The following is a 27,146-nucleotide window of genomic DNA, read 5'->3' as shown; positions in this document are numbered from 1 at the left end:
GGGTCTGAAAGTTTTACTCATTATGGCAAATTCGTTTATCACTGACAAACACAACAGGGGATTAACAGATCAAACTTAAACACTATTTTGAACATTTGGTCTAGGATTTTTCCATCACTAGCATTATAAAGAAATTTTGTAACAACATGTCATCTTGTTCCAAAGAATCTACTTGTTTCATAGAGCACAGAAATCCTGAATCACAAAAGCAAGCAGTAGTAAAATGCAAATTCTGCTCCAGTTGCCAGAGCATTAAAACTTCAACAGCTGCACTGCTACTCAGGGACAGAGGACAACAAATCACACCAGAAATATGAAACGTTAAGACAAAAACAATGTTAGTGTTGTGTAGACTAGAATATCTCTATGCAAATGGAATTTTTTCATGCATTTCTTTCTTCAAAACATACTATATGCCATTTAAAAAAAATCAGTCATAAGGAGCTGTCTTTATATAAAGATGGCAAATAGAAGATATGACCCACAAAAAAAGCATCATGTGAAAGGCCAGCTCTAGTTTTTTAGGTCCTGTATCTCAATGCCAGACTGCCTAGTGGAGTTCACATAGAAAACATCTTAAATGAGTTTTCTACATGCTGTCAGACATTTCAATTAATTTCAAAGTACAGTTCAATATGCTCACAATTTTCAGTTTCCTTCATTTTTAAGATCCAGCATAGTGATCTTTTACTTTCTGGCTACTGCATCTTCAGTTAACAATGAGATGATGCATTCTGAAATTCCATAGCACAAACACATAGCACATATATACAGACTGTTTTCTGCTGAACTGGCTTCATTGGTTAGTCTGATCCTCAGCTGTAATACGCACACTTGTATGCCTTACCTTAGAGGCATAACTCAGACTTTCTGTTTACTTAGATAATTATCTGAATAGTAGAGATGCAAAAATTGACACTGTAGGTTTTGTTAGGTAAGTTTCTATGCATTAAGTTTTTTGTTCAAATACAGTCATTACTGCCTTTTAAGCTAAAAAATACGCACATCAGAAGATTAACTACTAGGATGTAGTATAATTTTAGTTATGCTGCATTGCTACCCATGCAGGAGTCCACTTCATGTTGCACTGCTGTACCACCTTTATATTAAGTTATGCATATTTTGCTGGACTGAGTTTCTTTTATGAAAGTGTCTAAAACACCCAAGAGATTTGTAACATTAGGAGTCCACATAAAGTGAAATCAAACACTGTCCCAAGGACTTGAGTGAATACTTTATTCCAGTTCAAGAACTAAGTTTGAGCATCTCTTTTCCTGTTATTTACAAATCTCAGGCCAGTATCACTTGCCATATTCTTTTACTGTTCCCTAGACAACTGCAACAGGTCAGACTGAGCTTTGGTTTGATTCCAGGAAAACCTTCTCATTCAGAAACAAAAACACAAGGGAGGATTAAGAGCAGAAGTTCTGAATTTCAAATCTTAATTTTACAGTTATATTTACAAAACACTATGTTAGCTTGCAAAGAAGAAATGCCTGTTCATTGGCATATACTTGCACTTACACTGAAAAAACAAGTACTCTTGATACTTACCGCCATGGTCTGTCTTGTTAGTGTGACCAGAACAGTGACAAGAGAACCTACTGTAATATTGTTGCTGTCTTCATCATCCAAAACTAGTATAAAAAGAAACGCAACACATCTACTAAACTTCTTTAAAGCCTTTTTTTCCCATTAAACATTGTTTCTGCTATGTCTAAATTTAGGCATACAAATTCCAGAATTTTTAACAAAAAAATAATTCCAAAATATTATTTAATAAGTCTCTTACAACCTCAAGTATACTATCAGGATGAGGGCTGGTAATTCAGCAAACTATAAAATAGCAACACTGCGTTTGAAATTTTAATTGCATCAAAGCTAGAAAATTCAAAAGTTGTAGCTGTTGTGGGAACCATAATTCTGTTATATTGTGCATTATATATTAAAGCATAAAACTTCAGAAACATGAAATACCACACATGACCAAAGGGACCCTGTTATATTTGTTCTGGGAATCATAACTTTGTTTTTCTTGACTTTCATATGATTAACAACTCAATTTCAATGCCACATTAACCATCATGCATTTAATTCTTTTTTAAGTAGAAGACAAAAGAAAATAAAAGAATGGCAATGATTATTTTAACTAAAACATCAAACATAACACCCACAGGAAAGCCACTGAGGAGTTTATATCTCCAATCTATGAACTGGAGAATGTTCCACGTTAGGGAGGAATAAAGTTATATCCCAGCATAGACATGTCATTTATTTTCCCTGCCCTGCTCTGCCCCTCCTGAGAAAGCAGTTTTACTATTCACTAGTTTTACAGATATATTTGATATAATGGTAATACTGAGCTAAACAGAAAAGCATATGCGCTGTGTAATCCTCCATACCACACCTGAGTACAGTTGTGTGACAACTGAAGACTACAGGCAAAAAAGGGTTCCTTGCCAAAATATGGGAAGGTGCTCCAAGACTGAATTTTAAGCCGATTAACAGGACTGTGCACAATCCCGTGCTACAATAAAATAGTGTTTTGTTCGGTTGTGTTTTTTTTAAATGTACATAAACAACATTTAGAAATACCAAGGTTAGCAGACATTTGCTTCCTTAATGGATATTTCAATTAACATTTGCTTCTCACAGAGGATTACGCATAAGCCAAATTACAAATCAGGCTACCCAAAACATATCACATTTTGAATGCGATCACTGTAACCACAGTAACAATATAAATTAGGATCAGGTATTAGAACAATCTTTCAAATATCTGACATTTACTAGCACTGAACTACAAAGGAAAGGAGACTGCAGAACCAATTCACTTTCCACTGAAAGGCTGCCTACAGGAACAGCGTAAAAATATACCTAATCTTCAGAGGAAGAACATTATACATTCATTGAAACAATGCACACAAAAGGCAGCTAAGCATAGCATGGACAAATTCTGCCAGATATAGAAAATACACAAGGATTATCACAAAGGAACCCATGAATATTTAGTCATCGGGGCCTCCACTCAAAAAAATCTCACAGAGGACTCTCCATGTTGGAATAAACTGAGCATAAATTGTGGAATAACCACAACTTTTTAAGATAGCTAATAAAAGTGGTATTTCACCCAGAATTCCACATTGCTCATGAAATATTAAATCAACAGATGAAATATCAGATAAGCTCCTGTAGGAGCAACTACTGCTGGTTTGGGAATCTGAAATGTTCAACGTACTTTATCTCCTCAGGCTATAAATCTCATGTACAACAGCCCACTGCTCAAAAACCGATGTCATTTCCAGGCCAAATAATAACAGCGAGTTGTGTTTCAGCATCCTACAAAAGCTTACTGCCAACAGACTTATCAAAATGTCAGAAGAGCAACATACACAGAACAAAAGGACCTCCCACTCACCCTGTGGTTTTATATCCATAGTGACATACGGAAAGCTGCCAAGGACAGCCATAACTTCATCGTATTTCTTATCTTCTAGGAAGTGCAGTAAATTGCGACGATCAGAACCTTTCAAACTCACCAAATCCTGAATACTTTTGATTTTATACTGAATTAGGAAAAAAAAAGGAGTCGTGGTAGAAGAGAACATAGTCCACAAACTCTTAGTAATACATCACTTGTGTCCCCGTGTTACTAATATATACACACACCCCATTTGATTTGTTCTTTTAGAAACCCCAGACTTTAGGGAACTAGCAAGCCTATGTTTTGAGAAACAATAAACCACAGGGGCTGCATTCAAATCTACCAAATAGCACAGCTTTGAACATTGGGGTGTTCCTTAGTATGTCACCCCTTGGAAACTGGATACATTTCTTATAAAACTATTATTTCAGCCAGCTTTTTGAGAAAGCTGAGCTGAGAAATCTTACTGATCAGGTTCTTTATTTAGATAGAGTAGCTCAGTGCTTTGAGATTTATATTAGCAGGAACAACTAAGTGCAAGTTTTTTGTTTTGGTGTTGGTTTTTTTTCTTCATACCGAACTGCAAACAAATCTAAAACCAGATTTGCAGAACAGATCTAAAAGGATAAAACAAACAGATTCATCTGAACACCTGGTTATCTTACCATTACAAATGTACGCATCCAGATAGACTGATTGTACCTCAAATCTAGGGGACTATATTTTTGAAGAGCTCAAAGCATGAGAATCCTACCAAAACAAGCCTACTAAATTGGTCTCTTCCCTCTTTCACATGAAGGATAGGTAGGGTGAGACAGCCCAATGATTGATTTTTATACTTAGTTACACTGCATGTGAAAAAATACATCTCAAATCATGTACTTTTTTGTATGCTGCCTGTAGTTTAGGGCTGGATGAAGAAAAGTAATTTTCTCTAAGGGAATGATTCTTTTATTCATCCAAAGGAAGACTACTTGACTACCTGATGAACAAGCACCTTCAAAGGGGATTAAAAAAATGCAGTACTTTAAGTATTCTTTCTCTTCACACCAACACAAAAGCATTTAAACACCCCCTAAAGCTGTAGTTAAAGCTAAGCAAAAGTTTCATTAGATAAAGAATATTTTTGAGATTGGTCCAAACTAACCATTGTAATAAGACTCTCAGAAAAGTCAACAGCTTCTACTAGAAGATAACTGCTTGTTTCTAAGCAGGCATTCCTAGTAGATATACTACAGTCAAACAAACAGGTTTGAATACAGCAACAGTCTGACACATGGTGAAGAAACATACGCAGGTATTCATACAAGACTATTCACTTCTGTCCTTAAATTCTACAAATACCAACTACATAGAAAGAGCTTTATAAAGCATCCTCTTTCATACATGAAGGATCATAAAACCTGAAATACTTCCCACAGGAACTGATAACATTCTTCCCTTTAACGAACTCCTCTGTGCTACCTTCCAAATATACTTTCTATCAAACCAGATTAAGAATGACAAAGCCAAACAAACAAAAAAAAAAAGTCCCAGTAGGATATTCCAGCCACATTCTAGACAAATATTAAATAGGAGATTGTAATAAGAAATAAAGGGTTTCTTCTGTTTGTGAGGTCAACATACACTGATCTTTTACACTTAGCAGATCTCTGATCTTCATTCCCACCTCCTAACAGAGGAACTTTAAAGAAACAAAAACTACACAGATCACCCAGGAAGTATTGTAGTGAATTAATGAAAAATAAATGTATTTTTATTCTCTTAGTTAATTCATGTCCTTGCTTGCTTATAGACAAATAGGCAAGAGAAATAACAGGAAGTGTTTTAAGAAGTTACCAAGTATCATTTGTAGTTTTATACCTTCTTATGATTGGAGACTCGCCTAAGATTGTCCTCTTCAATGTGAGGCAGCTGCAAAAGGGGAGACTTGAACTGCTGAAGTCCCTGGACAGTCATCTGGGAAAGCTTCATGCAATTTTCCAAAGATCCCAAAGATGGAGCACGAAACTCCCTTTCTTGGGGAGAATGAAACAGATGACATCACTTTTATATTTTTTTCTCCTTCTTACACTTTTACAATGTATACTTGTATTACAGACTACAGAAAACAGGTTTTTCCAGTCAACCAAACAAGAAAGAGAGGCATCTTAAAATGTTCAGCGTAACTAACCAGGCAGCCTTGTTACTCTCACTGTAGTCACATAGCTCAGCAGACTGTTTTCTTCCCCCTTTTTAAATTATCACATCTGAACTCTAAGGAAGGGAAAGACTTCCATCTAACTTTGTCTCAGGGAACAACATGTTGCACAATGTATCTGTGCAATTATTATAGACAGAAACTTCACCATTTAAGTTTAAAAAAAGCAGCAGCAAAACCAACCTGGTTTAAATTTGTATATTTTATATATATGTGTGTATGTATAACGCTTAGCTCTACTTTGTAAGCGTATTGTTAAACATAGTTTATCATTCATCTTATGACAATATAAGATTTTCATCTTGAGAGATGAACATAAAGGTGGCAGCCTATTACATGCCAGAAAAAAACCGTAGGTATAACTGAAGCTAAGCAGAGCATGTTATGTTAGAAGGCAGTAACAGCTGTAAAAATATCAAAGGCGTGGCTTAAAAGAGGTGTCTGAGCAAACACCTATTTGACTTTTCTTTAAAATACTGAAGGAATTCTTGATAATTTCTGAAAGTATAAAAAAGTATACACTCTACATAATTAAAATTATTATAAGATAGACAAGGAGAAATCCTTAACCAGAACAGAGCAAAAGAAAAAAAATAAAACAGACATTTAATACTCTTCATTATGGCTGCAAAGAAATGAAAGACAGGTTTCCACATACTGTTATTTAACTTTGTTAGACAACCATCCATTCATACCTAAGACTTCTCAAAGCCCCATTTAGAAAACTCATTTCAGAATTCCATACAGCTCAAGAGCTGCTTCAGGTTTGGAACTGGCAATGTTCAGCTTACTCTATGTGTACTTTACAATGACACAGAAAAATAAGTTAGATTGTCTTCAGAGAGACAAGAGGAATTTAAGCTATTTGGGTCTTTTTCTGAACTTGTATGTGGCATACGAAAGAACCAAAGGCAATTTCTAACAAGTATTACAGAAGGCACCTGTAATTTACAATGTTTCTCATTTTATTTAAGAATCGGTATATGTATTTTCTTATACTTTAAAACCTTTCCTGAGAAACAATCAGCCTTTGATTACCTTGACTGTTACAGATATATTCTGTATATAAACATATAAAAATCAGTATGAATACAAATGTGTTGTGTACGTACACAAAAAATATATACGTACACAAATACATATACTTGGTATGGACATATTTGGGACACTACAACAGGGACATAGCAGTATCTTTCAATAGATTGGTCAGACAGATGGTCAGAAGGAATATGGCCACTCTGCTAGGGCTGTGTGATCAAGCTTATCACACTATCAAGGCGATTAGAAGTGTGGATAAAAGCAGGTTTACTTATGCCTGGGTGGGAAGGTAGACAGGCCATATATCACCTGCACTGACCAAAAGGGTCCTAAAGCCAAAAATTGCTGAATGTTTATTTTAAGTGCCAATGGCCATGTAAATAGATAAAAAGCAAGTTTAAATTAATCTTAGAACACTTTATAGAGGAAATACGAGAAGGTAATAAATCTGATGCAAAACTCCCAGATTTGGTGCCTTCAGTATGTTTCCTCCTTCCTTTACACCACTACCTTGCTACAAATTTATAAGCAACTACCAGGGCATGTTAAAGGCACATGAAAGATCACTCTCACCTCTGCTCCACCTACCCCTCTCCATTCAAATGGCCTGTTTCTTCATTAATTACACCAAGCTATAAATATAATCAGCTATCAAATCAAATTACATGGCAGGAGTTTGTTTTTTTTTAAAACCCAGTATATTACACTGTGAAGGTTATACAGAACGTAAAGAGAAAAATACCGTATGAATGGAACTATCTGGCTAGACATACTGATAAGTAACAAACATGTAACTTGACATTTAAAAAAAAAAAGGTAATGGAAAGGCTGATCTCCCAAATAAACAGCACAAAATTTACTTTTTGTCTTACCTATCTTCCACCTCCCCTGTAATTTTTTGGCTGCTGCTAAGGAGAATCACATAATTTTTTTAAATTAAAAACACCCACACTATAAACCAAGTTAATAAAAGAATCTTAAATACTCTCTGACAAACCGGCTTTTGCGGGACATTCACATAAAGCTTTGAGACCACAGAGCACTAGTCAAAGAGTAGAAATTCTTCTCTTTCTTAAAGCACTGACTCATAATCCATATGACAGCCGAAAAATATTTTAATAAAGTTGGAGAATATTATTTCTGTTTCCTGAAAATAACACTGCAATTCCCTGACAGTGGATCTAAGGACAGAGTATAGCTTTTAACACCACCTGACTGTCCCCGTAACATGAATGCCATTGTTGCACGTATTTTGACAGCTTCTGCTTGTCAAAGTGCACAAGACAAGATGACCTTTAAACTAAGGTCATCCAAAACATATGACATTAGTCAATCACAAATTCCAATGCAAATCATAGTTGCTTGTGAAGGAATGGAAGGATTGGTATACACCTCTGTCAAACCACCACCTCTACCTTACACCACAGCTTCCAACCTGAATTAAGAATCACACTTCGACTGGACAGCTGAACTGATGCCTAACCTTTCTGCAGACAGTTACCACAGCACATTCCATGTTTCTGGCAGCGAACGCCTTGCTTGGCAGGGCAGCTGCCTGTGATAGTTAAGGATGAAGAAAGAGTCAAAGAAGCCATCAAGATAATTTAGACCTGCTGATTATCAACTACCAGTTAATCACCACAAAACAATACATGCAAGCAAGGGATGCCACAGACCAAAGCGTATTTTCAGGGAAGAAAAAGAAAAAAAAAAAAAGAAAAAAAAAAGTCTCACAGACCATGTAGAAATCAGGCAAGAGAGTACAAGACATTTTATCTAGAGGTAGCTCACAATTGCCACCAGGCTGGAAAAGGCTTAGCACTGACTGGACTGAAACAAAAACATCAATTTTGGTTTTGTGAAACCAGATCCTTGCAAGTTCCTTGCAAGTAACAAACCCAAACTCATCTGCAAAGAATGATAGCTCTGTTAAAACTTAAGCAGTAACCACAATTAAATTATTTTTATGCCACATCTACACTCATTTGTTCAAGACAGATTGTTTCTAATGGCGCTTGTTAAGAAAGTCCCTGTCTTATGAGGATGTATCAGCAGCCTGAGGTACCACTTTTCACTATCTTGGGAGGCAAGATGCTTGTTCCTGTGAAGGGCTCACACAGAACTTCAAAAATCTCATTCTGTGATGTGCTGTTCTTAGTGTTTCTAAGTCTTTCCTGCACCTTCTCCAAGAACAGCTGGTACTGGACCAATAGTGGAATGCTATACGGACATTTTTAAAACTAAGAAAACTAAGTGCCAAGATCATGAAGATTCATCCAAGGTGGTTTTCTTCAAAAGATTTGACTAAAAAGTGTGCATAAATGGTTAGTTATTAGTTATGCTAATGACAATGATAATTATTATCGTAGTTATTGTGATATATTATTATGTATTATATTGTTATTATAATTCAGGGTATTTGAAAGACATAAATGAATGCAGCACAAACTGAGACTCCTTGTCCCACCATCAATTTAGGTTTCACAAAATAAGATTTGTCCCCAAAATATTTCTTTAGATAATATTAATGCATGCCATCACATTTTTCGCAAATCAGAACTGCTGAACATCTATGGCTAATTATAGCACGTAATAATTTTATGAACCATATCAAGGCTGATTTAAATGAAAATTAGGACTAAACCCAAAACCATCTGTAGTTAATTTTTAAGCTACTTGTGTTGAGATGACAAATACATGAAGAAAAACAGTCTCTCAAAAATTTCAATATCTGACCTTAATTTTACACATATTTTAACAGAAAAAAAAAACCACCCAAACAATGACACCTTTTAACTTTCCAGTTGTTTTCCAACAATAGTCAGGCATGGGGGCAAAATTATCACTACATGTACAGTCATCAAAAATAGGGTCAACATTTTAAATTTGCTGAGTGGTAAGTAGCAAAAATGGTGATTTCCTTTAGAACAAGGACCAAAATTCTGAAGTAGTTTACCTTCAAGTGCTCAAAATCGTTATTGTCAGCCTGATGGGTAACTGCTGGGTATCACCATCCCTTTGATGCTTTGTGCTGAGCATGCACTGGCATGGAAGTGAGAGGAAATGTTTGGTACAAATTTCTGAATATTGCCGTTTTAAAACTCTGGAAATAATTTTAAGAAAATCTGCTGAAGAAATACCAAACAAATCCTCAACTATATCTATGACACCCTTCTACTTTTTTTCAAAATTCTAGGAAAGTAACTTTTACCATACGTAATGACAGCTATAAATTCTCATCAACTTGCACAGACTTACTAAGGTTGGAAGGGATCATCATAATCTCTAGGAACAGTTATAACTAAAGGTTGTTTAGGTTTGGTTTTTTAATAACCATCACTTCCATTTCACATGCAAATAAATGGAAAATCAGTTTCCACTACTGTCTTCCAAAATACTGTTTGATTTTTTTCTTTTAATTTAAGCTAAAGTCTACATTTTCTGGAACTGCAGAGCAGTTTATTAAATACACTGCATCTATAAATAATCATTTTAATGTCAAATTAAAAAGATATCTCCACGTACATACAGAACTAGAGAAGAATACAGCTACCTGGAGGCCATTCAAGTTGTGAAGTACATCATGCACTCTGTTAAGTATCTGATTTCAGATTTTAAAAGAGCAGCTATAGGTGTTCTTCATTTTTCAAAGACTTCTGGTTCTGTTGCATGCAAAAGCTTCTATCTGTAATATTTTGGTTTCATTTTGCACATGACAAAACAAGTATTTGATAGCTGATCAATATATATATAGGCCATCTTAAAAGACATCTTTCAGAAGTTTCAAGTATTTTTATGCAAAAAACCTATCCAGGTTTTTTTAAAAATACCTACACATTTGGCATGCACAAGGGCTTATAAACAAGTAAAAAGATGCACTTTTCATAATTAGCTATAATATGAGGACTTGGTCTAGCTGAACTAGCAAAATTTCAAAAAAACCACCAACAAACTACCAAAACCAACAAAAAAAACACTACACTTCCAAAACAGCTACTTAGCTTTTTATGAAAAAAATGACTAAACTATTACACTAATAAAGTTTCAAGCATATCTCTATGACTTTTGTTGCAGTGCTAGTCTGGAGAATATTCACAAAAACATATCCACAACTGAGCTCTTAATATGATACCCATTAATAACAATACCATTTAGTGTTAGGTGAAGATTACTTCTACAATGAAAAATATGGCTCCTGCTTACTTCAAGGTTTCAAGTTTTCTCTCCAGCAGTCTCACAGACTGGTAAAGGTAAGGTTTAAAAGACAATTAGAAATACATTCCATCAATACTTCTTTCTAAAATAGGACGTAGGCCAGCACACAACATCCTTATCTGCTCATGTCCCCCCTTCTCACACTTTATTTAGTTATGGAGCACAATTTCCAGCACCACACCTGGGAAAGATCTTCCCCAAAACCATTCTTGTTAGGAGGCTATCTATGCTTGTTTTGTCTAGTAAAGATCAACCAGTAAGTATTACCTGATAACAACCAAAATGGTCACCAGTTTGGCATAAAAAAATGCCTTGCCTATGTTTGTTGTAATAAAGCAAGGAGATGCAAGCCCTTGTTTCTTCACACTGCAAGCAGCCATCTTTAGCATAACTGCCTTTTTACAGTAAGAATAAAAAAAGCTTAAATACTACATTTCAATTAAATTTAATTTTTATGGCAATTACAGCAAAGTAAACCTGCCCCTACAAGTTCAGGAAAAAAAAAAATCATAGCAGGCTAAACAGCACAGGATCCTAAAATGGAGAAATATAAGCAATAAAAAGAAATGATCCAAAAAACCAAATGATACTCAAACAGAAGAACTGTTCTTCACCAAGAGTGGTGAGGCACTGGAACAGGCTGCCCAGAGAAGCTGTGGATGCCCTATCTCTGAAAGTGTTCAAAGCCAGGCTGGATGGGGCTTGGAGCAACCTGGTCTGGTGGAAGGTGTCCCTGCCCATGGCAGGGGAGTTGGAGTTAGATGATCTTTATGGTCCCTTCCAACCAAAACCATTCTATGATTCTATGAACTGTAAAAGTGCAAATGAAAACATGGATGAACACAAGTAATTTGTCTTACATTAAGTGCTTTGCTACCAAAAATTGACCAGATCTTTAAGAAAAGGTTTTCAATTGCAGCATTTCAAGTGAAACTTCCAATTGCAAAAATTACAAGCTGAACACAAGATTTCAGAGTAGAAATGCTGCTGCCACTGCTAAGTGCAATCCTTAAGACAGAGAGTGCTCTCGTAACAGTAAAAAGAGCAAAAGTGCATTTAGGCGTTTCTAAATATCACAGGTTAAGTTTTCCACAAGAACCAAAGACTATGAAATACTGCAATGAAGAATCATATTTAATAATTTTAATTATACAGTTTCTTTTCTTACCTTCCCGGCTTCGAGCCATTATTATTAGTTGGCAGATCACATTAATCATTTCTTGCAGTAGTGCAGGACTCTTTTTCAGGATAAACTGCTGATCTGCAAGACATTAACTGGCTGCAATTATGCTGCACTTCTATTAGGAAAAAAGGAGGACAGTTTACATGAACTGGACATTTAATGATGTGGTTTTCATTTCTATTCATTCCTGTGTTACTGAAAGTACCACTTTATTCTCATTGACACATCCATCTATAACGCTCCCTAACAAAACCTGAAAGAGCAAGTGCAAACACAGATTTTGTATACCGGACAAGCAGCTTCCACATCGAACAAAGAGGTACTTACTAAATCCATCTAAAAAAGCAACAGGATAGCAAGCAATTTACCAGTCTTATTAAAACAGCGTGACCTCTTTAGGTAATCACAGGTTTAAAAAAAAAAAAAAAAAAGGATTTTTGAGTGAAACGTTAGTTTTGGCAAACATATTAGTTGTAAAGCACTAACTACGTTTGAATACAGATCTGGGAAGCTGTAAGTATGAACAGTAAGTAGCAAGCACGGTAAGAGATTTTTACTGACTGTTTAAAACTGATCATTTTTCTTTTGAAAGAAACTGGAAAGTTTGAACCAAAGCATCTTGACTGGTTTGTTGTTTGGTTGGGTTTTTTCAATTTGCATTAAGATACAGAACATATTCAGCTTGTTGGTCAGCCTAAGAAACCACGAGTTTCACAGCTGAAACTTAAGAACTGCATTTAGAAACATTTCAATTTGTATATTTACAAGTATGAAAAATTGTAAAACACAAACTGAAGCCCATCGGTAACTGATATTTAAAGTTCTGATCTTGCCATCTTTGCTTCACATAGTGGGCTAAAATACTCCAAAAATAACCACGTGTGGTGGAAATGTAACAGCAAGCAGTATTAGGCTTATCTTGGATTTCTTTACTCTGAAAAGCAAATATACTTCACATTTAACTTTTTTTCCTACTACAAAGAAAAAAAATGTCAAGGTCACATTTGTAGCCAAAAAGCACTTAAAAGTAGGATATCAGTATTACAGGGCTGTCAAGTGAAAGAGTAAATGTTTTAAAGAGTCATTAAAGTTGAAAAACCTAAGTACGCTGCATAAAGTATTGAGCAGAGATCCACGCAACTCCTTAATGAACAAGAATTAGGAGTACTAAAGCATGCAACATGTTGCTGTTTCCCACAATATCCCATTAGGGGAGAAGCTATTACCTTCTTCAAGCACTTCAGGAACTTTCATCCTGGCAAGATGGGTCAACAGCAGAACTCTGGCTTTCAGGCTGTAAGGGCAGGTGAGCGGAGGCTCATTCTTCTTTAAATTTATGCCACCGATTTCTCTGATTAGCTAAAATAAAATAATTAAACACACAAATACAGGAGGAGAACAGTTTACAAGGAAAAAAAATTACATTCAGAAAAGCAAGCCTTTAAATAACTTTTCCCTGGAAAGTTCTGTAGAGATGAATGTTAGCCATTTTTATTCATAACCCAGCTCCAGAAAGTCAAAAAGTATCTTCAAATGCCTTGCTTCAATGCAGGAGGGAGGTGGGAAGTAACAATTTGCACACAAGAAATATGCCTTGAATAACACTGAGTGAATCTGTATTGATAGATAAATAGTTTTTAAAATCTGATTTTATTGCCAAAGTTCACTGGATTCAATCATATTTCTAAGGTGTTTATATTAAACTCAATATGCACTAGCAACAGCATCACCTTGAGACCTTTCACCCACCTAAGACCCAGACAACTTCCTCAGAAGCAGTCTCAGGTGTCACAGGAAGGAGGGTTTATAAGCCTGGACTCCCTGGTAGGCTGAAGATCAAGTATTTTAACTTATTTCTAAACAGCACCAACGTGAAAAAAGCGTGGTGTTCTTCATTCAGGATGACCTCTCTTGATCCTGACTAGACCAAGACGTACAGTTTAAACAGGTTTCTCTCACCTGACTTTGTCGGAGATCCTGGAGGGAGAGGCTGCAAAGCTGAGTAAAAGAAGCTTACAGTTTGTAAGAATCAATACACGGCCCAGAAGCTTCACTTTTTAGGTCAACAGGTCACCTAAGCAGAGACTGAAGTTCCAAAAGCTCCAGTCACAAAGGGAATTTAGCATACCAACAGCCAGGCTACACTGACCTTCAACCAGCCTTTCCCTACACTTAAAAAAAGATCTTCTAACAAGAAGTTTGTTGTAAGTACATCCTGGTATAACACCAGATCAAGAGCAGCAACATTTTGGCAAGAAAACTTTATAAAAATTATCAATTCTTGGTTTATGATAAAACAGTGAAATAAAAATGGGAACAATGATCATGGCCCCAAAAGCAGGATACACTAACAAAGTATCAATACAGAAGGATGTTGCTAATAAAGAGACCTGTACTGCCATATACTTAGAAAAAAGAACACAGCAGATAACTGATTACTGGACTTTTAGAAATGGAACAAAATCCAAAAGCATAAAATGCAAGATCATGCACTTGCATGCTAACAAAAGTGCAGCTCAAATATGAGAGCTTGTTAGCTAGAAATCAGAGGTATATAAGACAAGAGAAATCCAGAAAACTGCAATCCCACACTAGTTGTATTAAATCACCGTATGAAACGGCTGTGGAAAACCATATGCTGAAAGATATTCCCTGCAGAAATTCAGGAATAGTTGTGCCACCGACTAAGGCACTGCTAAGACTTAATATGGAATACCGTAGAGAATTCCGAGCACAAAAATAAAATTAAAAAAATGTAAAATTTAGAAATATTTCAACTGGGAACAGTACCCCAATCCAGCACATAGCAGGATGAGGAAAGAGCCTTTTGGGAAAGAGGGGATTAAAAGACAGCAGCTTTTCTAGTTTAGCAAAATAAAGACAAAAATAGAACAAATAGGCTGTTGCTTCTGTCTATAAATGCATTAAGGATAAACACACCAAGAATCATTTAGACTCAAGAATAATGATGACAAAAAACATGGCTATAAACCGGTCACAAACAAGACTCCTTACTGTTAGAACAGCAAGTCCTAGAACAGCTTCTCAGTACAATATGGTTACAGAATGCTTGAGTGCCTTTTAAATAAAGAACGATTAAATGTAAAGGGCTTACACAATGCCACTGCTTGCAACAGCACAGGAGAAGAACTGATGATCAAGGTGATCTTTTCCAATCATGTGCTCCTACTGCCAAACCTCACCTAACCACAATTCCAGCTCCTTCTCTTAAAAGTCCACAAGATAAAGAATTTGTAAAAGAGACGATTAAGTATTCTCAGTGTATTTTCTTTATGTTTAGGACAAAGTACATTTATGACTTGAAAATTCAATTGTGTACATGCAAAGGTTAAATCTGTGAGACTACCACCCCCTCATTTTGTAAAATCTGAACATTTTCATTGGAGCATTTTGTATACTGCGCTTTAAACTTTTGAAAACCAAAGCATTCGTTTCTGATAAATAAGATGTCCTAAAGCTCTGCTAGCAGTAATTATTTGCCACAGTATGCATTATGGCATCTCTGTTGGGGACACTGAGTGGAAATGAAAATAAAAGGCAACCTGGGGGGGAACAGACATTCATGAAGGATTCTTTGTAATATTTAAAGACACTATTAATTCAGACATCAGATAATTTTATTTCATTATGAACATAATTAACCTGATCTGTGTTAATGATTTAAAAGAACTTTATCAAATGGCAATCACCTCTTTATATCAGTACTCAAAATGTCTTAAGGACTGACACTCTAATTCCCTATTTAGTTTATCCCTCCACAAAAACCCAACCCAGCAGTCTATATACTAAACTGAATCCATTTAAGCTAAGCATTATCACCAATAAATGTCATCTTTTAAAAAAATTAAATCAATCTAGCTTCTAATTCCTACTTCTGAAGGGATACAGTTGCATCTCAACAAAATTAATGCTTTTAGAACTTGAATTCTGTCTGCTAGTCACCTAGAAGTGCCATCTCTTTCTTCCCTTGATGGGGTCAATTATTTATATTCTTGATATAACGAACCTGTGGTATCTGAATGTTGTCTGCTGGTCTACTCGTAGCATCTTTGTTGTACTGAGGATCAAATTCAGATGCCCCTGCTAAAACCATGATAAGCCCTGCAAAGATAATCAGAGGCAGACAGAAAACATCAGCAACATGCTAAGCCATGAGTGATTTCTTCAGAACCCTCAGCCATAAAACTTATTCCCACTCTTCCCCCAACCCCCATGAATATTCACGTTCTCTATTTAGTGTGTCAGCTACTACTGCCACAGGAGGCAAGAACCAATGCCTGGTACAAGACAAAAAATGATCACTCAAAGCTCCATTTTGCATGGCATCAAGTCCACCATTTGACTCAATGTCTTCACAAAAGCATCATTAGGCTTCTTTAGGACTGGTAGATGTCACTGCACAGCAGCTTGGCAACTACTGCATGCTCACAGAACCATTCCTCTCAGCAAATCATGTGCCTGCACCACCACCACAGCATGTGTACTGGAGGGGAAGGCAGGAAGGATAAAATTTCAAGTCAATTATCTGTTCAGTCAGCACTGAAAATTCACCAAAAAAAATTTCTTTTAATTATTAAAAAAGTAAATACCCCTGCAAACAAATCCCATGAAGATGGACTGCTCTCTTCCTAACATGATTAGGAAAATCCATGCTACCTCAAAACATTCTGTTGTGTAATTAAGATTAAAGACCTACACAATAGGATATTTTAGCCCATTATGAGCTTTCTGCTGATGAACACAGACCCCTCAGCCACAGACAGTAAGAGAATGCTCACTCCATTTGCTCCAGTTAAAATCATTTTCAGCAATACTCAAGCTTCTTTCTTAAATTTCGAGTGAGTCCTCTTCTGAGCAAGTTAAAGTTATTTTGGCCTCCTCGCAGGGGTGAATTCCAACTACTAACAACTAGTCAAGTTCCCTGAGCATCAATTTTCATTTCTATTCCCATTCTCAATTATCTATTTACTTCCTGAGCAGAGCATATTGAAGAGTTCCAGACAACTACAACTTCTTTCCTATTATTTAAGATCAACAACTGTGGATCTTCAGGAAAGGGAAGTTTAAAAAAATCCGTTCATCCAGAACCCTAAATAAAACACCTAAAATAAGGCAAGTCATGCAGATTTTTCTCACCATTTCCCTAGCCTGGTTTGATTACATTTGCCCAGGCATAAACTGAGTTTTGGCACTGGTGCCTCACCACTGTGGGATTCACAACCAAGCAAAAGCCTTACTTGACCACTGTACAGTTTGTCTAAACCACCTCAGCTGCACAACAGACTTCAGTGGAAAAAAAACAACCTGCCTCTGACCCCAGGACTCCCTGAAAAGTGTTAAGACCTTAAATAAGGCCACTTAAACTTCGGGTTAACTTTTTAATCAGTCTGTAGGAGAGAAAAGGCAAGCTTCAAAGCTATGTTTCTCAGCAAGGTTCAACATGAAATAAACTACCGATGACAAGTTTGGAGAAAGAGACCAGAGTTTGCAGAGATCTCCCTAAACTTCTAAAGTAGTCTCACCTACTCTCCCACCCCTCCTTTCTCACCTACCTGTTTGGAGACAGGGAAAAGCATAACAGTACAAGGTGGAGAGCATAAACTGGTCTGAATTAATTCCACACACAAACCCACGTGTGCTGTGACTAGAAAGCTAACATATCTCCATATTCTTATCTCCTAGACCTCCTGGATTCCTTCTGTGAAGCATTTCTGTTCAGTAGGAAATAATGTATCAAGAGTGGGCTCCAGCAATGTTCCGGCAAATCTAAAGCAGAACAGTGCAATTCAAGGGAGTAAGAGAACACATTTATGAATCCTTTTCAGGGGTTTGGGAGGCTTTTTTATTCTGCTTTTCAATTGCTCACATTCAAGAGCACACATTCTAGTAAAATCTGATCTAGAACTAACTAGTACCATGCAAATTCTTCAGGCCCATGCTAGGCTCCAAACTGAAAGATCCAGTTCTGCACCAATACAATGTATTTACAGATTTCCGCAGAAAAAGTTTTTTTTAAATCCCTTAGAAGTGAGCAGACAAGAAAAATAAGTATATCAAAAACTATAAACGAGTAACAAAGTAACAGGAACTTGATAGGGAGCAAAATTTTTCAATGGAAATTTAACTATGACATAACAAAGTAAGCATTTCTGGTTCTCTATTTCGTTCTTTGGTGATACAAAAAAATTTGTGACAGCCCCTAAGAAAATTCCCAAAGCCTATTTTGTTATGGTAACTGAAGAAAACACAGAGATAGAGGCTTCGCTCCTACTGGCCACACAGTGACTCAAGACTACGGGCTGATCAGCAAGTTTTTCCCAACTTACAAGATCTTTTAAAAAAAAAATAAAAATGCACAGACAGACATAAACATACATCTATGTTACCCCCTCTCCCAAATACTTAAGTCTTCACCTGCAACAAAACGAAGTTTTTAAAAACACTCCAAAAGAATCAGAAACATTATTTTAACCTAACAAAGGCTTATAAAGCAGAAGCATTTTAACATCGGATCAACATTTCCAGATGAACAAATCAACATTTCAAGACGCCTTTTACTTACGTTTCATGTCCATGTTCCGTGTTTTATAGACAAAATATGTATATATTTGAGTTGTCCGAATGAGAATCTGATCTCCACTATATCGTATTGATCGGTACCACCAGGAACCCTGAAACATTTAACAAAAAACAAAATTATGTCAGCTACGATAAAGCATTGAAACATCTGGAAAACATCTGAAACACTGAAAAAGCTGGATCATCCCATATGTCTGTTCACAACCAGGTAACTCAGCCCAGCCATTTTACCTACGTTACAGTTAAATGAATTTCAGAAAGGTGGGATACAAAAATTTTTTACACAAATTTCAAAAGCATACCAATATATTTATCTGAGAGCATTTGATGCTAAAAATTTTTAGATGATCTCTAGCTAGAGAACTCCCTGACATGCATGCACATACATATACACTGCTTAGTTTATTTTTGGTGGGGTTTTTAGTGAATCACTAAGCAGTAAATCCACCGAATTTACCACTTTCTACATACATAGTAACTCCTTACTGTGCAACTCAGCATTCAAATGAAATTCAGTTTAGAAAGAACAAGGCCAAACCAAGAACAAAGTGAGACATTTATTCCACTGTAAGAAAATTTGCAAAAAATAATTTAAGTTACCTAATCAGAAAATGCTTTTCAGAAGGGGAACCTGGCAGTGGTCCAGTACCCTTGCTGCAAATTTTCAAACCCCTATGCCTTCAGGTTGACAGAAAAAGTTTTCCAAACCTGGAGAAACACTCCAGTAATTCCCTCATTAACATTATACTAGTGACTTCAAATTATGAAACTCACTTTACTGTGATTGTACTCTATAACATATTTTTAGAAAAATGGTGTGCCGAGTTAGGAATTGCAGTCTGTTCATTAAACTCCTCCTTATAAGCAAAGCTCATTGACATGAGAAAAAACATCCAAGATACATCTCAATCTATTGTAAAGTTTATCACAAGTGAAAAGTAACAAGCAGTAGTAAGTGATGTTTATCACTATTTAATTTAATAGCTAATAGTGGAAATTCCCCTACTACAGCAAGAACTTCAATTTACTTATTTGGGAAATACTCTAGGATTGGCTCCTCAATCTTTTTTTTTTTTTAATAAATCAGGTTTGATTCTTCTATAAATAGATGAACCCTGACACAACATAGTACAAAACTTTTTTTTTACAGTTTTTGTGCAGAAAAATTTAACTATAATCCCATAGCTATCAAATTTTTGTCCAGTATATGTAATGGAAGAAAAATATAACTATAGCCAGTCTACATGAAAGACGCTGCTTAACTGCTTTTGTAGCTACAGATAGTCTCTCTTGCCTCATGTACAGAACATTATTTAGGTCAGTAGAGGTCTAGGAAGAACTACGTATCAGTATTTTCCTTTTCTGTTGATCTGGATTCGAAGGGTAGAACCAGCCTTACTTTATTTTAGATGCCTGTCTGGGAGATACAATGACTACACTGTAGTTAAATTCAGCTTCTTTATTGATTCATAAAAGAGAAACAGGCCCATTAAAGCCATGAATCATCTTGTATGTCTACTTTAGAATGAAATGATAAAATAACTTGCTCCATAAAAATGACTATTCCTCTTCACTGACTACAAAAGAAATTTACAGTGACAAGTCTGAATGTACTGAATGCAGAAGTCTACATCTGGTATAGGGGCAAGAAGAGGCAGATTATTCTCTCCTGTGCTCAGGACATCTCTTCGTAGCAACAGAAAGGATGTTTACTTTCACTCGAGCTATGATAAACCTGACATAAATCACTAAAAGTACATGTATACAAAAAAGCCTCAACAAACACCAACTGAAACCAAAAAGGAAAGACAGGAAAACTGTGTCGACACTGTACCCTGGATTTTAGACTTCTTATTCAAGAACTTGTTGAAATCACCACAACTAACCTTCTACACTAAATCTACAATTATGCAAAAAGACTCTCAAAGAGAAGGGATACTGCCTGGCTGAGCCTCTGCACAGAGAGATGCAAGCAAGTTGCCAAGATCCCAGGGCACTTTTTCAAACGAGAATCTTCTTCCTTTCCAAGAGCATGAAGGTTTCTGGGTGTCAATTTTCTGAGTCTTTCTTCACGCCATACCCCAAATGCACAATTGCTGGAAAAGTGACATTGTTCAGAAACTATACTACAAGGCAAACCCAAGCCCTGAAATATCACTCACCTAGCAACTGATTTCTCACACAAAGGGCAGACACCTCGTGGTGTACAGAAGATCAGTAAAAACTGAAGTTATGAAAACAAAGGCAGCCAGGAAAAACAACAACCTGTTCCACATGCAGTAATCATTCTAGTACCACCAGCTACAGACATTTCAGTCTTGGCTCTACATGAACACCACTGAATATACTCAAGTTCATCACATCATACTCATTTTCACGTGATGACTGACAGAAGGTACAAGACAAGTTATATAACCCAGCTACATTTATATATACATATACCTATTTATATATACAGCAGCTAAATTTTTTTGCCATAACAAAATAATAACACACCCACACTAAAAAAAAAAAAAAAAAAAACACACACACACCACAAAACAAAAAAGCTCAGTTGCTCACTCTCTCCCTGAAAGGCAAGAATGAGCAACTCTATGTCTAAGAGAGCTTTGCTTACAGCTTGGTTACAGAGGGTAGAATATGAATTGGATAATACTTACCACAACAACTGGAAGAATAACCATAAATGCTAATCCATATACAAGCAAAACCTGAAGAAAAAATATGAAACATACTGCATTAGATACTTCCGTTAATGTCATTCTTGTTTAATCTTTATTCTAAAATACAGTCAAGCAGCATTACCACAAGCCTACTATAATGTAAGCTTATTGCATAATATCTGTCATTATTTCTGAGGAACAACTTACAAGTAATATAAACAGTTGGCCAGGTTTAAATAAGGAGTATCAGTTTAGTGCAAGTAATCTTTTAAATCATCCATGCATTGATGTAGGTGGGTTGGCAGGTAACTGATGTAGTGGACAGAGATGACTACTGCATTAAAAGAAATCAAGCAGGTAACCCAAATACCTTGCAGAAACAAATGCTACAGAAAAAACATTACAGCATTTCTAGCTAATCAAATGGAACTACAGAAATGCAGCAAACAAACAGTTCTACATGTATTTCCCTGCAACAGCAAACACACACTTTGTAGCAGGGATGACCACAGTACAACTTCGTTATCCTGAAATATGCTTCAAAGATGTGCATTTAGACCCAAGTATTATTACCTATGTGCTTCGACTAAAATGCACAGTATTAACCAGAAACATTTCAAGGTGAATACTTGGAACTCCACCTTAAAATCTTGAGCTAAGTAAGTTGACTCACCAAAATTGAATTTTTCTGATCCACAATCCAAGCTGGCAAAGCTATACCGAAGCTTGTAGCTGTAGAATGAAATTAGAGGAAATTCACTATAAGATATTAAGGAATTGTTCTGAAGTCACATTAAGTCTAAAAACCAAAAAAAAACCAATCCTCATGTGTATCACTTCAACAAGCAAAATTCAAACAGATTTAGCAAAATCAAAAAACAAATTAGAAAGACACTCAAGCGTGCAATAAAATAACAAGACTTAAATGCAACATCTGAAATACGAAAGATTTTAGCTTAACATATTGCAATAAAATAGATATGCAAGATTTATTAATATGTAAGAAAAGAGAAAGGTTTCACAGATGGAATGATTTATGCGTTTTGCTTTGCAGGGTTTTCAGCAGTTTAAATACATAGAGCTCAGTTAATACATGAGCTGCAAGAAAACTGTGCAAATGAATTCTATGGGAAAAGTTTTATTAGTTTGTAACTTCAGAAAAGTGTTCTAAGCTGTGTATTGTAAAAACAAAACTCTGCCAATTCAAATTCTTGTGTGATTGGCAAGAAAGAGAAAGGAACACTTTTCAATTCAAAAGGAGACAGGCTGCAGAAAATAGAAGACATGATTCTCTAACTATAACATTTACAGTACACAGACCCAAATACAGAATAGCATCAAACAGCTTGTCTGCAGACACTTTAGCAGTAATAAATTGAACTTCACAATTGCTACCTATTCCCACACTAAAAGTTCTAGGAAAACAAGAAAAAAAAAAAACAAACCACTTTACAAATTTCTAGGGCCTGTTTAAAAAACAAACAAACAAACAAAACCAAAAAACATGCTTTCCTCAGTACTAGCACGTATCAGCGAGGAGTACTCCCTTAAATAAGGACAGGCTAGGATCTTCTATGTAGTTAGATACTACTGTCTATTAACAGATTGCGACAGACATCAATTCAGACAACCTACTGGTTATGCACAAGCCTAACATGACTTCTATGTAGTTAAGTTGGAAATTACTATTTGTGGAGACTCAAATTAAACATCTGACCAACTTAACCACACCTCAAGCTGAGGAGTTCAACAGAATAACACTCAGTAAATTAACCACAAGTCATAGGAAATGCCCTGCTCTGGAGAAGAGTCTGGAGACACTGCTGTCTGTGAATGGTTATGGATTTTTAGAAGAATCTACTAAAAATGTGTGTCTTTTACTGGTGATACCAATTCCAGTTTCCCACAGTATTTTTGACCTTTAGGATTTTAGCTTCAAACTGTTCCAGGAACAGAAGTAGTTCAGTACAAAGCTCCTCTTCTTCTGTTCTGAGAGTCTCCTTGCCCCTATCCATGCTCGCTGAGCTGAAGCATCAGCAAATACAAGGGAAAATAGTCTACTAAAACTGCCTTACATTAATAAAAGTATATTTTTCTGCTCTCCAGGTCCCCTCACCTACTTTTTACTCTTCAAAAGATTTTGCACATTCAGTATTTTACTTCTAGTAAACAAGTCATGCCAAAGACAAGAATATCTTGCTTGCCTGCCTCTAACTTCCATGCTGCTTCGGTTGGGTGGACACAAATACTGCTTGCTGTTCCTTTGCGCTGGGCACAGAGGGTGGGATGGACCTCATGTAACTTGGTTTAGACATGTCTAACACCAGATGTGCTTCACCTTATCCCAGAATATACCTCTACAAGGGACTGTCTCCAGTCCTTAACTACACAGAACTGGAAAACTTAAGAGTGCATAGCTTGGATACAAATTTTACACTACTGGTATATAAATGAAAAGAAGATGAATTTCACTAAATTAGAAAGCTTCTCACACTTCAATGTGGAACAAGGTTACAGAAAAGAGGATGGGAGAAAGAAAATTCCAGGCTTCTGCCCACCATTCAGATGAACAATAAGAGACCTAGAAGCAAAGCAGGTAACTCCAGTTCCACTGTAGACTGAGTTCAAGTTTCAGAAGCGCAGGAGGCATCACACTTATAGTACGAAGTGCTACCCTACCAAAGGGTTCATTCATTTCACCCTCTGGGAAACCACAGTCCCTTAAGTTTGTGAAAGCAATCTGAGCCAACTACACAAGGATGTTCATGCCTTTAAAGTCTCAGCTTTTAGCTTTTCAAGTCACAGCTTCAGGTCCATTCAAGGACACAGACACACCGCCTAACTTGAAATCCTATGCCTTGGCAACACTAAGTTATTAGTTCACGGATGCAAAAAACAGTTTAGCGTCAGGAAAGGTCCTAAGCAAGCTATTTCTGCATATATACCAGACTAAAATTTACAGTACCATTTTGCTGATACTGTGATAGCATTTCTGAAGCAAGATGTTATTTTCATTTTGAAGCAAGAGGGAAAGATTCCTCCTACTTGAGTGGCTAGGAAACCAAGAGAAGCTAGGAACTGAAAGAAATTTCCTATGCTATAAAACACTGTGGTTAAGGAAAGCAAACCACCACTTTAGTGCATCAGAAATGCCTTTGTCAGGCTATGGTTTAGTTGGCATTGTTGGTTTTTTTTGAAGGGAGAGGGAAGATTGTTTCTTTGAAACACTAGTTCAGGGGCTGGGAGGGGGTCCCTTTTAAAATTTCCCATGTTGGATGGATCCAAGTCAGAAGAAGAATTTCCAGCACAGATTTCCCTCACATCATCCTGTAATTTCACAATTGGGTCACAAATCCCATTTATTACTCCCAAGCTGTCCTTAACTCATTCCACACAGATATGTAGTATAACTCAGTCCCACAAACTGCAACGCATCAGCAAGCAGAGATCTATGGAAGCCTGTCCTAACAGATGGCAAGTTTCCTTTTTGCTTGTAATGAGTATTAGAAGCAGCTAGAAACACACAATATTCTTCCTCACAATTAGTCCACTTAAACAGTCACAAAGATATTTTACAAGCAACTCACCAACTGCAAACAGGAGGGAAAAATATCTATTGACTTTCAGTCTTAAAATTATTTCAGTTTGGATCATCTACTGTAAAACTTAAATACACCATCATCAGGATTATTTTCAGGTAGCTACCTGCCCAGGAACAATCTAGCAGCACAGGGATAACCACCAGGACTTCTCAAGATGAAGGTGGCATAGAGCTACGTTTAAATAGCACTGCTTCCAGCAAATGGAAGGCAGATGTGTATGTAGTATTTACGTAAATAGATACATATCCTCACATACATCCCTTTGAAGTGTGTTTATTGCATTATGGCTAGTTGGTAATTTTTCAATATACATCTATATTATCTGATCATAAATACTAAGAAATGCTTAACATTGACCAGTTTCTGATGTGTATTATTCTATTTTTCACTTATACCTCCTTTTAACATTGGCAAGTCTCTCTACTGACTGAAGCTGACTAATTAAAAAAAAATACCCTTCCCTCTTTTCCCCCTGCCAATGAGAAGTTTGAGAAAAGTGAAAGCAAACTCTTTCCTGCCTTTCCCTCCCACCACCACCCCAGAATCAGTTTCACAAGCAAAGAATGTATTGGATGCATGGCTTCAAATCACAGGAAAAAGTTATTCTATATATATGAAGATCTCAGTGTTTCTTGAAAGATCTGATATTATATAGCTCAATGTACAGAAGTTACAGGACTTCCATCATTCGTAACTGTTACCTTGTGGTCCATCTGGATTACCAAATTCTTCCCAATTTTTTCGTGATTCTTCATCAGTTAAGCTAATTTCAAGAAGAGATATTAAGTTAATACAGAAGTAAAGACATTCCTCTAAAAATCATTAACATACAGAAACTTTAAAATGTGCCATTGGTACTATCCTTCAGAGACAGTTGGCAAGCTAAACCACTTCTGCTATTGTTTGTATGAAATCTGATATGAAACAATACTGCTATGTTCCTTCATGATACACAGGTGAATTCTTTTTGCACTCCGACAGCAAAAAAAAAAAAAAAAAAAAATCAAGACACAGAGAGCGTGCCCTTGTACAGGAGGTGGAACAATCACATCTCCTTTTCATGAGAGTGACCGCGTACCCATCCAGCAAAGAGTACTTTCAAAATCTGTTGTACCGTAACCTGACATTGAAAGACAACAAAAGGTTGAAAATATCTTTTTTTTAGAAGGAAGGAGAATATGCAAGATGAGCTGATACAGCAGAAATTGTCCATATGGACTTTTAATTCTCTTATCCTAGACTTTTAGCCTTTGATGGCATGGTGTTTGGTTGGTTGGTTGTTTTTCCTGGAACTCCCTAGTTTCATATTTAAGAATAGAGAAAAAAATAAAGCCACCACCTCCTAAATCTTACAGTTGCTATGCCTGTTCTGTAATGACAGTTTCTTGGCAATAATATACCACCTCAAACAGACTCCCTATTACTAGAAGGCAGAATACTGCTTTAGGAAACAGAACAAGGCATTTACTATACAGATTTTGTCTCACACAAGAAACCCAGTGAATAAGACATCTCCTGATCATTTCCAAGTCTCACATTTGTTAACAAGCAGACTCACTGAATGGGTAGCTTTTACATTCTTTCAAGACAGCATGGCCAAGAAATTTCACCACTGTTTACTTCAAGATATGCATCTGTCACAGCCCTTGTACTAGCATATGAAGTATCAAATTGTATCACCAAGCATTTGAGCACTAGCTTGCAAAGCAAAGTAGTGAGCTGTTTCAGGAGTTCAGAAAGCAATACCAGAATATCCTATGGAAAAGACTCATAGTAATGCAGATGGTGTTTAAGCAGAAAGTATGATTTCAAAACCATTCAAGTGATCACGGCATTGGTTCTCCTCACCTCAGCCCAAAAAGGACTCTCAAGCAGTCAGCAAGGTCAATCACATAGACAATTGATTTAAAAGCAGAAATCACCAACTTGCTAGGTTCCTTGATGATGTGACTGACCCAATAAATTCCTACAATGGAAGAAAGCTCAGAGGGGATGGGCAAGGGCGATGCACCGGGAAGCTCAGACTGACCATAGTAACTCACCACAGCTGCTGCAAAGAAGCTGACACTGTCTCACCACAAAAGCGGACCAGAGGGTGATCTTTGTTTTAGATACACATCAACATGTGATTAGATCAACTAACTGATGCTCTAAATGTTTCCCTCGAGTGCACTGGGAAACTATGAATGTCTCCTCAAGCTTGCAAGACCAACATGGGGCA

The 27,146-nt window shown here is 36.4% G+C and overlaps 1 protein-coding gene across 1 annotated transcript in view; it reads right to left on the bottom strand.

Annotated features, from left to right (window-relative positions):
- The window catches only part of SEC63 (SEC63 homolog, protein translocation regulator), a 63,746-nt gene that overhangs the window by 10,385 nt on the left and 26,215 nt on the right, over positions 1–27,146 (bottom strand). The window contains exons 5-14 of the mRNA XM_055713750.1: positions 25,627–25,688; positions 21,997–22,055; positions 21,321–21,371; positions 18,644–18,752; positions 16,088–16,182; positions 13,287–13,419; positions 12,046–12,138; positions 5,288–5,442; positions 3,419–3,566; positions 1,555–1,637 (exon numbers count right to left, since the gene is read on the bottom strand). Of these exons, the coding sequence (XP_055569725.1) occupies positions 1,555–1,637; positions 3,419–3,566; positions 5,288–5,442; positions 12,046–12,138; positions 13,287–13,419; positions 16,088–16,182; positions 18,644–18,752; positions 21,321–21,371; positions 21,997–22,055; positions 25,627–25,688 (988 nt within the window). The remainder of the gene's footprint in view (positions 1–1,554; positions 1,638–3,418; positions 3,567–5,287; positions 5,443–12,045; positions 12,139–13,286; positions 13,420–16,087; positions 16,183–18,643; positions 18,753–21,320; positions 21,372–21,996; positions 22,056–25,626; positions 25,689–27,146) is intronic.

The sequence above is a fragment of the Falco cherrug genome, chromosome 6 (assembly GCF_023634085.1).
Source record: "Falco cherrug isolate bFalChe1 chromosome 6, bFalChe1.pri, whole genome shotgun sequence".
NCBI classification, from domain to species: domain Eukaryota; kingdom Metazoa; phylum Chordata; class Aves; order Falconiformes; family Falconidae; genus Falco; species Falco cherrug.
The sequence above is the reverse complement of the archived record's forward strand: the minus strand, read 5'-3'. Positions and strand labels throughout refer to the sequence as shown.